At 37.1% G+C, this 15590-nt stretch overlaps 1 protein-coding gene and 1 pseudogene across 18 annotated transcripts in view; both read left to right on the top strand.

Annotated features, from left to right (window-relative positions):
* CDC42BPA (CDC42 binding protein kinase alpha) overlaps positions 1–15590 on the top strand; it is a 330073-nt gene that overhangs the window by 44776 nt on the left and 269707 nt on the right. For 17 of the 18 annotated variants that reach the window (XM_017526457.2, XM_017526468.1, XM_017526469.1 and 14 more), the window contains exon 2: positions 15298–15389. In XM_017526457.2, coding sequence (XP_017381946.1) covers positions 15298–15389 — 92 coding nt within the window. Of the gene's footprint in view, positions 1–15297; positions 15390–15590 lie in introns of those variants that run through there. The other variant, XM_017526472.1, reaches the window with a different exon arrangement.
* On the top strand, positions 5649–6233 carry LOC108302754 (annotated as a pseudogene).

Below are 15590 nucleotides of genomic sequence, written 5' to 3'. Positions count from 1 at the left end.
CCTTTGTGGGTGACCTGACCTTTCTCTCTGACTGCCCTCAGCACTTTCTCCTTCATTTCAACCCTGGTGAATCTGACGATTATGTGCCTTGGTGTTGCTCTTCTTGAGAAATATCTTTGTGGGGTTCTCTGTGTTTCCTGGACTTGAATATTGGCCTGCCTTGCTAGGTTGGGGAAGTTTTCCTGTATAATATCCTGAAGAGTATTTTTTAGCTTGGATTCATTCTCTCCATCAAATTCAGATATGCCTATCAAATGTAGATTAGGTCTTTTCACATAGTCCTATACTTCTTGGAGACTTTGATCATTCCTTTTTACCCTTTTTTCTAATCTTCCCTTCTCTTTTTATTTCATTGAGTTGATCTTTGACCTCTGATATCCTTTCTTCTGCTTGGGCAATTCGGCTGTTGAAACTTGTGCATGCTTTGCGAAGTTGTCGTGTTGTGTTTTTCAGCTCCATCATTTCACTTATATTCCTCTCTTGAGTTGTCCATTCTCGTTAGCATTTCATCAAATCTTTTTTCAAGGTTCTTAATTTCTTTGCATTGGGTTAGAATATGTTCTTTTAGCTCACAGAAGTTTCTTATTACCCACCTTCTGAAGCCTGATTCTGTCAATTCATCGTACTCGTTCTCCATCCAGCCTTGTTCCCTTGCTGGTATGGAGTAGTGATCCCTTGCAGGAGGAGAGGCATTCTGGTTTCGGGTGCTTTCATTCTTTTTGTGCTGGTTTCTTTCCATCTTTTTGGATTTATCCACCTGTCGTCTTTGAAGTTGTTGACTTTCAGATTGGGTCTCTGAGTGGACGTCGAGTTTCTTAATGATGAAGTTATTTCCTTTTGTTTCTTAGTTTTCCTTCCAACAGTCTGGCCCCTCTGCTGTAGGACTGCTGAGGTCCACTCCAGGCCCTGCTTGCCTGGGGATCACCTGTAGTGGCTGCAGAACAGTAAGGGTTGCTGCCAGTTTCTTCTTCTGCTATCTTTGTCCCAGAAGGATACCCACCAAATGTCAGTCTGAGCTCTCCTTTATGAGGTGACTCTTTGGATATACGGGGGTCAGGGAGCTGCTTGAGGAGACAGTCTGTCCTTTATAGTAGCTCAAGTGCTGAGCTGTGATCTCTGTTGTTCATGTAGAGCTGCTGGGCAGGTAAAGTCTGCTGCAGCAGAACTCATAAACCCCCCACCCCTAGCCCCTTATTTTTTTTTTTTCCCCAGGTGCTCTGTCCCGGGTAGTTAGGGCTTTATTTATGAGTTTCTGTTGTGCTGCTGCCTTTTTATCAGGGCTGCCCTGCCCATCGAGGAGGCAGCCTAGTCACTGTCTGCCTGCAGAGGCTTTGCTGAGCTGCTGTGTTATCTTTTACCTTATAGGAAACTTGTTTTTTATATAGGCAAATCTTTTTATTGTTAATACTTCTGGCCCAAGGCTTTGTGTTGCTAAAACAGCTTTTTTCATTTCAATATTGTGTGAATATGCTCCATTATTTTTTCCTAATATTACTATAGATTAAGAAAAATTTCTTTAATTATGGCATTATATTTTGAGTTATGTGAGTTATGAATTAAAGCTTTTTTTCCAAATAGTTCATCTTTTCCCCATTTAAAATATCTATATCTGAGCCCATTTCTGCTTTATTGTTCTCTTGGTTCAGGGGTCAGTAGACTGACACACGAGACAAATCTAGCTTACTGCCTTGTTTTTTTAAACAAAGATTTATTGGAACATAGCCCCACCCATTTGTTTACCTATTGTTTTTTTAGCTTTGATTATACAAGGGCTGAGTTGAGTCATTGGCACAGAGACTAAAGAGCTCATAAAGCCTAAAATATTTACTGTGGCCTTTATGGAAGAAGTTTGCCAACCCCTGAATTAGTCTCTTTCCTAATTTCAGACTTTTTAAAAATAAAAATATAAATATGGGCTGCGCACAGTGGCTCATGCCTGTAATACCAGCAGTTTGGGAGGCCCAGTTTGGCAGATCGCTTGAGTCCAGGAGTTTGAGACTAGCCTGGGCAATGTGGCGAAACCCTGTCTCTACAAAAAATACAAAACTTAGCCAGGTGTAGTGGCGTGTGCCAGTGGTCCCAGCTACTTCAGAGGCTGAGGTGAGAGGATCGCTTGAGTCCAAGAGGTTGAGGTTGTGGTGAGCTGTGATCACATGAGTGCACTCCAGCCTGAGTGGCAGAGCAAGACCCTGTCTTAAAAATACACACACACACACACACACACACACACACACACACACGTACACCCACACATACAAAATACACATATAAATATGTATTAATGGGTATGTCTCTTTCCCCGTATCGCACTGTTTTATTTATTATTTTATATTTATATACACCCTGGTGGGGGATGGGTCTTACCTGCCAGATATCAAAACTAATAAATTATAGTAAAAATATAATCTGGTATTGGTGAAGAAACTGACTAATACAGAATTGGCAAACTTTCTATAATGGCTACAGTAAATATTTTTGGCTTTGTGAGCTGCATAGTCTCTGTGTCAGCTATTCAACTCAGCCCTTATGTCATGAAAGCAATTGAAAACAACACATAAAAAAATGGATGGGGCTGTGTTCCAATAAAAACACCTGTGTTTTAAAATTTTTTCTTGATTATTCTGCATTTCCTTTTGCATCTGAACTTCAGAAACAATTGTTAACTTCAAGTATCACATTAGGGTTTCTCTTAAGAAAAACTTTAAAATAAATGTTACTTTTCAGAGATTAGATACATTTTGCCTACAATTTGGCCATTTTGACATACTTGATTAAGTAATCAGTACTAGTTTCAGTGTCTGGGACATGGTAGGTGTACAATACATGCTGTTAGTATGAATGGTCCAAGATTCTTTCTGCCATATCTTTTCCTGGTGATATTGTTTGGCTCTGTGTCCCCACCCAAATCTCATTTTGAATTGTCATCTCTGGGTGTTGAGGGAGGGACCTGGTAGGAGGTGATTGGATCATGGGGGGCAGTTCCCCCATGCTGTTCTTGTGATAGTGAGGGATTTCGCATGACATCTCATGGTTTTAAAAGTGGCAGTTTCTCCCGCACTTGCTTGCTCTCCCTCTGCCTTGTGAAGAAGGTGCCTGCTTCCCTTTCACCTTCTGCCATGATTGTAAGTTTTCTGAAGATTCCCCAGGTGTGTGGAACTGTGAGTCAATTAAACTGCCTTCGTTTATAAATTACCAAGTCTCAGGTAGTATCTTTATAGCAGTGTGAAAACGGACTAAAATATCCTGGAGAATCGCCTGTCTGACAGGTATAGATATTCATTAACAGGTATCTGTGGCCTTTTATCTGATGGCATCTATGCAAGTTGCATACATGACAGATGATAATAGATTAGTCTGTCATTTTTTAAATGATTAAGGGTCAGCAAATATTTCTGAAACATTATAATATTATAATACTATTCCTTCCCTCCCTCACAGGCCTTCTAGTAGATGATCCCATCTAAGTTTTAGGAGACCATTGGATTCCCAAAGTGATTTCATTGTGTAGAATTATGTATTCTGTTATATATTTTAGTAACTGATTAGAACTGAGATGGATATAGTAGAGATTTAATTCATGAATCATTTGTCATTCAACACTTAAATGTGAATTCTTGGCTGAAGGAGCTTACGTAAACAAAATCTATTTTGTTATAAAAATGTATAAATTAAGCATTTTCTTAGTAGGACCAAACTTTATGTGATACATTAGAGTGACTTAACTTTTCTTTCGTAATCTTGTAATATCCTTCTATAGACATTTAAAGTTTTACTTCTTTATTCCTTCCCCAGCAACTTTAATATTTTCCTGCTCTTTCTGATCTCATGCTAAAGAGTGTATACTAGATGGTCTGGTAGTGAATCCTAGTTCTTTTATTTATTTGAGTATTTAAGGGCCAGCAAAATTGTCAGAAATTAGTTTAAAAACATAAATATGGCCAGGCACGGTAGCTCACACCTGTAGTCCCACCACTTTGGGAGACTGAGGTGGGTGGATCACCTGAAGTCGGGAATTCGAGACCAGCCTGACCAACATGGAGAAACCCTGGCTTTACCACAAATGCAGAATTAGCCGGGTGTGGTGGCGCATGCCTGTAATCTTGGCTACTCAGGAGGCTGAGGCAGGAGAATCACTTGAACTTGGTAGGTGGAGGTTGCGGTTAGCTGAGATTGTGCCACTGCACTCCAGCCTGGGCAACAAGAGCGAAGCTATGTCACACAAAAAAAACCACAAAAAAACCAGTAAATTAGGTCATATAACTTAAATTCTTTTGTTTTCTCATGTAAAATGAAGCTAGTAATGCTACCTATCTTCATACTTTGTTGTGCGTCTTGGACAAGTTGGTATGCAAAACATAAAATGCCAAGCTTGTCAAATGGAATTTATCTGGAGATTATGAATTCTATTCTGATAGCCTAATTGAGAAAAAGTGCCACAAACACGTGTAGTTTCAGTTTACAGATGTGGAGATAAGTTATAGACTAGTGAGCAAAATTTCCAGGTAAGATTATCTTTCCACTGGAAGGAATTATATTTGGCTTTATGCTTAATATTTTTAACAGCATTTGCTTGGCCATAACAGAGAATACAACTAACAGTGACCAAAAACACAAGAACATTTATTACCAAATTAGAAGTGTTGAGGCAGGCAATCCTGAAGTTGGTTCTCTGGCTCAGCAGTGTCAGAGTATTAGATTGGCAGGCCTCTGAAGCTCTCCTGTTTTTCCTTTCATGGTACAAGCCAGCTCCTAAAAGACAATATCATTGTACTAATAGCTAGAGTAGAAAGAGCATTTGAGAAAGGGCTTCCGTTTTGTTCTCCTTACTCATTAAGGAAAAGACCCTTCCAGAAGCTCTCAGGCCCTTTCTATTATTGGTCAAAATAATATAAAGCAACTTTCACACAGATGCCTGACCAAACAATGGAAAAGGGGAAAGGGCTTACAATGACTGGCATATACCAATTATAATTAATCATCTGGGGTAAAACAAATTGCCACTACGCAGAAATAGGGTCTGTCAGTGAGGAAGAAGGGAAGAATAGTCGTTAGGTAACTAGGCAGTCTGCCACATTACAATATTCATTTGTTTAAAAGTAGCTTACAAAGTAACAGGGTTTAAAGTAGTGAACAAAGTGGACTTAATCCCCTGAATTCTTGAGGATTTTTTTTTTCTTTCTCTGTTTAAGAGATGGCATTTTTGTTGGGATATTATTAGGCATTTTCTTGTCTCCTGAATGCTTGTGTTAGAGCTCAAAGGGAGACCTTCTTTGGACCATCAGTTTAAAAAAAAAATTCCTTAGAAGAAAGGCATTCACTTAAAATGTTTTATTCTTACTATTATGTATAAGTATTTCTAGTTTCAGAGAGAAGGAGAAACTGGGGTCTAAAGGACAATATACCCAAGATCAAATAGATGGGAAGTTCTGATTGTAATATAAGTTAATAATTTTTGAATCTTTTTAATGTCCCATGTACTGTACTTACTACTTTCCATAAATTGGCTTATAAAATCCTTATGACCCTGTGAGGGTTATGAGGTGTAGGTACCTGTACAGGTAGGGAAATTAAGCCTTTTCTGTTTAAATAACTTCTCAAGGTCTCAGAGCTACTCAGCAGCAATCAAACCAACACCTCAGGGCTGATGGATGCCAAAGTGTGCAGCATTTGCATGCTTTGGTGTTTGTGTAGCCAGTCATCCTTCCACTATGGAAGTGGTTCCTGGGATCTTAGTACAAAGCGTGTTAAAGTTTCTGTTAAATTTTGGTACTGTTAGCTTTACCTTGGATATAATGCAGTGCAGGATTTTTTTCCTGCTATGTCCGTGAAGCCAAATCTTCAGTGTGGTGACAGAAATTGCAGGAAGCAGCAGGAGTAATATAAGAAAAAGGTTACAGGATTGCCCAAACAAGAGGTTATACAAGAAGAGGAAGAGATAATCCATGAAGATAATGAGTGGGGTAATTAGCTGGTATCTGAGGTTTCAGAAGAAGAGTTGAACAATTCTTCAGGTCCAGTTCCAGACTAACCTGAAGGAATTACAGTGACATACACAATTCCAAAAATGCAAGAAGATTCTGTCACCGAGGTAACAGTGGAAGATTCTGGTGAAAGCTTGAAAGACCTCATGGCCACGATGAAGAATATGTAGATAATGGACTGGCATATATTTTATTTCTTATGTTAAAGCCTCTTCCCTTGAAATTAAGAACAAATTTTAAAAACTGATAAAACTTAGGGCAACATTAATTAATGTATACTCTTAACTGGATTGTTACACTTTTTGAAAATTCTGTGACTTGTTTCTCCCCACTCCAACTAAATCATTAACTCTCCTAAAATATATGTTTTATTCTATTAAGAAAACCTCAAAGGATACTGTAGGGTATATCTTTTTTTTTTTTTTTTGAGACGGAGTTTCACTCTTGTTACCCAGGCTGGAGTGCAATGGCGTGATCTCGGCTCACCGCAACCTCCACCTCTTGGGTTCAGGCAATTCTCCTGCCTCAGCCTCCTGAGTAGCTGAGATTACAGGCACACGCCACCAGGCCCAGCTGATTTTTTGTATTTTTAGTAGAGACGGGGTTTCACTGTGTTGACCAGGATGGTCTCGATCTCTTGACCTTGTTATCCACCTGCCTCAGCCTCCCAAAGTGCTGGGATTACAGGTGTGAGCCACCGCGCCCGGCCAGGGTATAAATCTTATTTGAAAACATAGCCATTGAAACGTTTTTACCTTTTGGAGTGGGGGAATGACGAATCTCACCCTGTAATCTTTTTCTTTCCAGTAAGCCCTTGTGTCTGTTGTTTGAGGACATGGACATTAAAGCAGTATGTGATCCTCAGATATAAGGAGAAGGACAAGGCTTATAGCTTATTGATGCTGGCAAGCATCTGCTTATTATGTTTGGAATTGCTTTCTATAAGAAAATTGCCCTCTACTACTAACTTGACCAACAGAGAATTAAAAATAGTTAACCTATGAAATAACATTCTCTCAAATGTTTGCTGATGAAATACAAGTTGAAATGTATTCATTGAAAAAGTCTGTAAACCTGTGGATTATGTATTCAAAATAAGACAAAGGCAAATAAAAAGCAACTGTCTTCATGAATAGACAAAGTTGCTTTCAGGAAGTATGAATTATATTCTGTACTGACTAACCAAAGAATAGAAATTATTGCATTTGTGGAACATGTATCTGGAGTTACTATACTTTACTGCAGAGCGAGGTGTAAATTTAGACCAAGATCTATCCATATTACACTCATTCTTTAGGCTACTCCTGGATACTTCATTTAAATTTGATTCTTGAGGTAGTGAGATGTCGGCAAGGTTTATCTTGTATTGTGGGCATAAAAGAAAAGTTCTAAATTGCCTCTGCAATGAGTTATAGTCAGTGGGGGAGAGTATCAATTTCCCTGATCGTGACCACTAAACTGTAAATTGATGTAAATTAACTTTCTCTGGAGTTGCACACAAATAATGAAGACTTAAGAGAACCTTGGTTGAAATAAATTTCCAGTTGTTTGCAGACTAATTGATACCATACAGGCGTAACCATTAAAAAATTATTATATAAACTACTATATTATATAAACTATAATATTTTAGCTTTTCTGTGTTAGAAAATGATTTTATTTTATTTTATTTTTTTATTTTTTTTGAGGCAGCGTCTCACTCTGTCATCCGGGCTGGAGTACAGTGGCGCGATGTTGGCTTGCTGCAGCCTCACCTCCCAGGTTCAAGTGATTCTTTTGCCTCATCCTCCTGAGTAGCTGGGATTACAGATGTGTGCCACCATGCCTGGCTAATTTTTGTATTTTTAGTAGAGACAGCATTTCATCATGTTGGCTAGGCTGGTCTTGAATTCCTGACCTCAAGTGATCTGCCCACCTGGGCCTCCCAAAGTGTTGGAATTACAGGCATGAGCCACTACACCGGCCAAAAGTGATTTGAGGAAAATTGTTAAAGTTAAAAAACTTTAATATGAAAGATACTGATGCTTAAAGGTGAATAATACTGTATTTATCTTCATGCGTCTGTGATTTTTAAAAGTCTTAGAAATGTACCACCTTTAACTTTGTTCTTCGTGTAACTTATTATGGTCACGGTATATTTCATGGTCTTTTTTTTTTTTTTTTTTGAGACAGAGTCTTGCTCTGTCGCCAGGCTGGAGTGCAGTGGCACAATCTTGGCTCACTGCAGCCTCCAACTCCTGGGTTCAAGCGATTCTTCTGCCTCAGCCTCCCGAGTAGCTGGGACCAAAGGTGCATGCCACCATGCCCGGCTAATTTTTGTGTTTTTAGTAAAGATAGGGTTTCACCATGTTGGCCAGGATGGTCTCAATCTCTTGGCGTCATGATCCGCCTGCCTCAGCCTGCCAAAGTGCTGGGATTACAGGCATGAGCCACTGCGCCCGGACTGTTTCATAATCTTTTACTATATATCAATTTAAAAATACGTAGTGTATTTTATTTGCAGAATTTAGACATAGAGCCTAATATAATTGATAACAATTTTAACATGGCTTTAGCAACTACTTTTTTCTCATTGTTACCTAATCTCTTCTAGTCTTTTTGTGTGAATTATTCTCTTTCCCTGCCCTACTGTTGGTTCCAGATTCTTCTGTTACTCCACTACAGATTAGCATCAGTAGAAAGGATAAGGAAGAGGAAGAATGGTAGAATGGAAACCCACGGAAGAAATTCGAGAAGAAGGGGAAGAAGGAAAATAATGGGTGAAAGGAAGGCTAAAATGTCTTGCTCCAGCACTCTGTTCTCTTCCAGGTCTCTTACATTACTCCTTCAGACTCTGTCTTTATTCCTCATCTTCTCACTTATGCCTCTGCCTTTCCACCCTTTCTTTCTATTGGACTTTCCTTCTTACACCATGGTAGCTATCACTAGTGGCTTGCAATCTGTGTTCCTACCACCCGGCCAGTAGTTGTGGGGAGGAAGGAGGTTGGATGGGAGAATTGAAGGAGACTCTGTTTTTGGATCTTGGGCTACATAGAGCAGGGAGAAAGATGGACCTTGCAAGGTATACCTGGCATTTCATATTGGGACTTTGAGTTCTTTTTCTTCTAGAATTATTCATTTATGTGTTCATTACACGGTATACAATGAACCCCAGGCAGTGTGTTAGGAACTCAGATAGAAATATACTTTCTTCTTTTCAGTTTCAAAAAGATCTTTTTTATTTAACTTAGAATTATTTCATTTTTGGATCTCTTAATTTCAGCATCTGTGTTTATCTCAATGCTTTTGGGAATAAAGAGGCAACTTGTTATATTAGAAAGGCTTTTGGAGCCTGATAGATCTGAGTTTTAATCCTGTCTTTGCCACTTACTAGGTATGTAATGTTCAGCAATTCATATTATCTTTCTAAACCTTTTTTTTTTTTTATTCTGTAAAATGGAAAGTTCTTGGTATGGTACTTGGCTTAGATGGCTCCCAATAAAATAATGCCTGCTAAGATTGTTATTATCACACAGAAAGTTTGTTATTACTAAATCTTTTTTTTTTTTTTTGCCAAGAAGCACTTTTAAAGATGGAGTACATTAAGACAATGATTAAAGGATTCTATTTTATTTATTTATTTTTACATCATGTTCTTGAAGTTAGGACAAGTCATAATTTACATAAAACTGTTACATCCAAGCTATTACTTCCAAGTTGGTGTGTCCTTTTCTGAGCTAGCTGTGTCACAGTAGTACTGTGACTTACTAGTCAGGTTTTGGCTGGCAAGTCACGTACTATCTTTAGGCCTTATAATATTAATAAATGAGGGTTAATAATATATACCTTATGGAATTTTATGATAACTAAATTATGTATTAGTTTGGAAGCTAACTGTGTCTAGTTGTAAGCTGAAAACTAAGTAGTTAGCATAAGATTCAGGAGTGTTCGGGGAATCCAAGGCATGGATGCAATCAAATGTCAGGAATCACTGGAACCCCAGGAGTAAGGAAGCCTTTACTCATTGTCTTTGCCTTTATCTGTGCATCTGTTTTTTCTCTTTCATTATGTGGAACTGATTTTCTCTTTTGCTTTTAGCCTCATAGTAGGATGTTTGCCGCAACACTTGCTGAGTTTGTATGTTAATTTTTGTAATCATCTGCAGAGACTGCCCCTGAGTTAGGTTTTAAATTGTTTGTCCCCTAACTTAGGTCAGGTTTCCACTTTGGTGTACTTAACTCTGGCTAGTTAAATGAGGCCTCACAAGATGCACTTGGCTCACCCCTGAGAACTGACAGGGAGATTTTCAGAAAAATGGGAGGGAGGTACCTCAGAAAGTGTGTGCCACAAATGAAGTCATTTAAGTATACAGCACTGAAGAAAGTCAAGGTATTGTCATCATTAGATGATGTACGTAGTACTTTGTGAAATGTCACTAATAGCATCTATTTAGAATAGCATGTTATTTATTTACCAGTATAACAGATCTGATTGATACCTCTTATGTCCTTGATTTTTGTTGGGAGCAATAGTATAGTGATTGTTAAATATTTTTCAATTGTTGTAATGAATATAAAGTCTCTTGCAATTTGTCTTTTATATTCAAAATTATTTTAATCATACAGTGTGCTTGAAATGGGCTTTTTAGTGGATATAATTTTTAAGAACATACCTTTGTATGAAAACACTTTTGTTAAATATTGCTCATGAACTTTTTTCGGGAATCAGTTGAATGAATAGTTTTTTCAAATGCAAAATAGAAATAAGAAATATTTAACTAATTGTTACATGTTCTTTTGGTTCTATCATTGAATTTCTGAACTCTGAGCTATCACTTGTTAAACTGTCACCTTTTAAACTGTCCCAGACATTATGGATGGGGAGTGCTCAGTAATGATTTGTGTAACCCTTAGCTTTGTTTTGGTTCATTTTCTTTATATTACTTAGGGCATCGTCATATGACAAGATAACTGTATACTGCTCTATAGACACTTAATATTCTTAATATTTATTGTTTATTGTTCATATTTACCCCAAATTAGAATAGTCAGTTATAATTTACCTGAAGTGTCAGCTCTGCAGCATACTTTTGCTCGATTTCTGATTTAGCCTGCAGAGGAACTAAGTTACGGGTTAATGATACCTTTGTTTTGTGTTTTTGTGATATAGTAGAAATCAAAGCTTCTTTTAAGTATAGAAAGTTGGTGTTTAATTATTTATTTGGAGGCATAGTCAGGCTCCCATTTTTAGTTCAATTTAGGTTTTTGTTGTTAAAACAGAGTTTCGCTCTGTGGCCCAGGCAAGAGTGTAGTGTTGCCATCTCGGCTTACTGCAGCCTTCACCTCCTGGATTAAAGTGGCCCTCCCACTTCAGTCTCCTGAGTAGCTGAAACTACAGGCACAAACCACCACGTCTAGCCAATTTTTCTATTTGTATTTTTGTAGAGACAGGGTTTCACCATGTTGCCCAGGCTGGTCTTGAACTCCTGGACTCAAGCAATCCACCTGCCTTGGCATCCCAAAGTGCAGGCAAGAACCACCACTCCTGGCCCCATTTTAGTTCTAATAGACATGTATGTATCACCCACCTTGTCAAACTTGTGTGTAATTTTTGGAAAAGGTTTCTTCCTTTTTTTTTTCTTTTTTTCTTTTTCTTTTTTGGAGACAGAGTCTCGCTCTTTTGCCCAGGCTGGAGTGTAGTGGCATGATCTTGGCTCACTGCAACCTCCACCTCCTGGGTTCAAGTGATCCTCCTGCCTCAGTCTCCCAAGTAGCTGGGATTACAAGTATGCAACACCACACCCAGCTAATATTTGTATTTATAGTAGAGGTGGGGTTTCACCATGTTGACCAGTCTGGTCTTGAACTCCTGACCTCAGGTGATCTACCTGCCATGGCTTCCCAAAGTGCTGGGCTTACAGGCATGAGCCACTGTGCCCAGCATCTTCCTATTTTGTTTTAAAACAGCATTACTGACATGATTGACGTACAAAACAGTTCATACATTTGAAGTGTACAATTCAATGGTATCTTACTAATTTTTAAAAATTGTGGTAAAATACATATAATAAAATTTGCCATTTTGACCACTTTTACATGTACAATTCATTGTTTAAATTATAATGTTATATAATGACCATCACTATCTGTTTCTAAAATGTTTTCATTATCCAAAGAGAAATTCCGTAACCATTAGGCAATAACTTTTCATTCTCCTGTCCCCCAGCCCTTAGTAACCTCAAACTACTTTCTGTCTCTATGAATTTTCCTATTCTAGATATTTCATATAAGTGAAATAATATATTTTTCTGTTAATGCCTGGCTTATTTTACTTAGCATGTTTTCAAGATTCATCCACATTGTAGCATGTATCAGACTTTAACTTCATTTTAGGGCTACTTAACACACTGGGGTGTGTGTGTGCATATACATGTATACATATATACGTGTATATATATACATGTGTATACACGTATGGATTTATGTGTGTAGATGTATACATGTGTATGCACATATACATATATCTGTGTATATATATGTATATCTCCCACATTTTGTTTATCTGTTCATATCTTGATGGACATTTGGATAGTTACTAACTTTGGATACTGTGAACAATGCTGTCATGAATATCATTGCACAGATATCTGTTTGAATCTCCTCTTTTGATTCTCTTGGGTACATAGAAATGGAATTGCTGGGATATGTTGGTAAATCTATGTTTATCTTGTTGAGGAACTACCCAACTGTTTTACAAAGGAGGTGTAACTTTTTACATCCCCTCTAGCAATGTATGAGGTTCCAATTTCACCACATCCTCTTTATCACTTGCTATTTTCTGTTTTATTTTAATTAACTTAAAAAAATTACAGCTATTGTAGAGGTTGTGAAGTGATAACTCATTGTGTTTTTGGTTTGCATTTCCCTAATGATAAGTGATGCTGAGCATCTTGTCATATGCGTATTGGCCATTTTTATGTATCTTATTATATATATTTATATATATATAAATATAATTTACTTTAAGTTCTGGGATACATGTGCAGAATATGCATGTTTGTTAAATAAGTATACATGTACCATGGTGGTTTGCTTCACCTATCAACTTGTCATCTAGGTTTTAAGCCCTGCATGCATTAGGTATTTGTCCTAATGTTCTCCCTCCCCTTGACCCCCAGCCCCGGACAGGCCACGGTGTGTGGTGTTTCCCTCCCTGTGTCCATGTGTTCTCATTGTTCAGCTCTCACTGATGAGTGAAAACATGTGGTATTTGGTTTTCTGCTCCTGCGTGTGTTTATTGAGAATGATGGCTTCCACCTTCAGCCATGTCCCTGCAAAGGACATGAACTCATTGTTTATTTCATTTTTATATGTCTTCTTTGGAGAAATGTTTATTTTGTCCATTTTTGAATTGGGGTTTTTTTTGTTGTTGAGTTGTAGGAGTTCTTTATATATTTCTGTATTAATTCCTTAGTAGATACATGATTTGCAACTACTTTTCCCATTCTTTTCTCTCTCTCCATATGAATTTTAGGATGAATTTTTCTATTTTTGTAATGCCATTGTAATTTTAATAAGGATTGCATTGAATCCGTGGATTGCTTTGGGTACTATTATCATCTTAACAATATTAAATCTTCTTCCAATCCAGAATACTAGATGCCTTTTCATTTATTTAATAAATGAATAAAGTTTTATTTTTTATCAGCAACATTTTGTATTGTACAAGCAAAGTTTCCATTGTACAAGTCTTTCACCTCTTTGGTTAAATTTATCCTTAAGTACTATATACTTTTGGATGCTATTTCAAATGAAATTTGTTATTATTTATTCTTTTATTACTGCTTTTTAAGAGACAGGATCTTGCTATTTTGCCCAGGCTGGAGTGCAGTGGTGTGATCATGACTCATTGCAGCCTGGAATACCTTGGCTCAAGTGATCCTTTGGCTTTAGTCTCCTGAGTAGCTAAGGACTACAGGCATGTGCCACCACGTCCAGCTAATTTTTTTCTCTTTGTCTTCTCTGTTGTGTGAATCCCAGATAGAAATCCTATCTCTTTCCTTTCCTTACAATCTAAAACACAGATACAGAAATCTCTAGTAGACTTGGCTAAGCAGTGCAGAGTACCCTTTTTCCAAGCTAGTTAGGGCTAAATGCATACTTTTAAACCAAAGCAAATTGTATGACCTATCTGTTTCACTCTCCTAATGCTCAAATATGTATCTTTGATCTTATCACATTCTGGCTCCATGGAAGGGAGAGAGGAGAGCACAGCTACACCCATGTATTACGATCTTTTAATCCTATCAACTCCTTTTTTTTTTTTTTTTAAAAAAAAAAGCATAAAGAGGGACCTGAGGAGAGGAAAGGAGACAGGTCTAAACTTCTCTTAGAGGCAGCAGAATATATAATTGCTCTAATCATTAAAAAATGTTAATTTACCTTTTAAAAATATGAATACGATTACATCTAAATTCCTTTAATGACATTCAAAGCCTTTTCCATTTTCTTGCTCTTATTTCTTTGCATTTCTTCTCACAATTCTGAACCATGGATTATTTACCATTAGCACCCCAAATTCACTTCCTTGCCTCCCTTCATTTGCTTATCTTGTTCCCTTTTGCCTGGAGTATCTATCTACTCTGTCAAACCCAGGCAAAGGAGCAAGATTCTATTTAGTCTTCAAGGTTCAATTTATGTGTTATCGCCTTTGTGTGAAGCATTAGTATCCACATAATTAGTGTTCTATTCCCACTAATTCTGAAGCATTTTTTATCATATTATTAAATTTTGTGTCTTCATATATGCATACTTGTCTCTGAATGAAGACTGAGAGCTTCTTGAAGGAAAGTACCGTATTGTAATCAACTTTTTAAAAACTCCAGTTATTGCCACCATGCTTTGTATGCTGTAGACATTTGCTAAAGCATTTTAAAAGAATGAATGAATGTGAAAGAAATACGAATTTACTTGGTGGGAATTGCTGAAGAGCTGTCTGGTGCCATGAAATGTGCTTTTACTTTTTAGACCTTTGTGTTAAAATATACATTTAATGCTGAGAGAATGTTAAAACTGGTCTCATTTTTACATCCCTCTTGCTTTGCTTTCTTTCATATGTTATTTGGAGTTTAAACATACATTTCTTTCCAAAAATGTAATTTATATATAAGAAATAAAAGAAAATAACGTTGTTTTCTTAGGGAAATTAAATCTGTTTACTCTTTTTGACAGTTTTTAAATCATAATTTGAATTTTTTTGTAAATAAGAAACTATTATTTATATCTAATTTGTATCACATTTTATTAAGAAAATAATTGATATTGCTCTTTCGTTTCAGCTAAACCGTTTACTTCTAAAGTGAAACAAATGCGATTACATAGAGAAGACTTTGAAATACTAAAGGTGATTGGTCGAGGAGCTTTTGGGGAGGTAAGAGATTAAGATTTTATAGATCTGCTAATTGTTTGGAAGCTGTTGAACACAGTTGTGAGATAATTTAACAAGTATTATTACTTTGTTAAACAATATTGGTTAAGTTGTGATCGATGTGATTGTGCTGTTGTGATTGATATGATTGCTCAGAAAATAAAGTGTTGAATGAAATATTTCTACTTGGAATTTTTTTCTAAT

The sequence above is a fragment of the Cebus imitator genome, unplaced genomic scaffold (genome assembly GCF_001604975.1).
Source record: "Cebus imitator isolate Cc_AM_T3 unplaced genomic scaffold, Cebus_imitator-1.0 Scaffold42, whole genome shotgun sequence".
Lineage (NCBI taxonomy): Eukaryota > Metazoa > Chordata > Mammalia > Primates > Cebidae > Cebus > Cebus imitator.
This window is presented reverse-complemented; position numbering and strand designations above follow the sequence as displayed.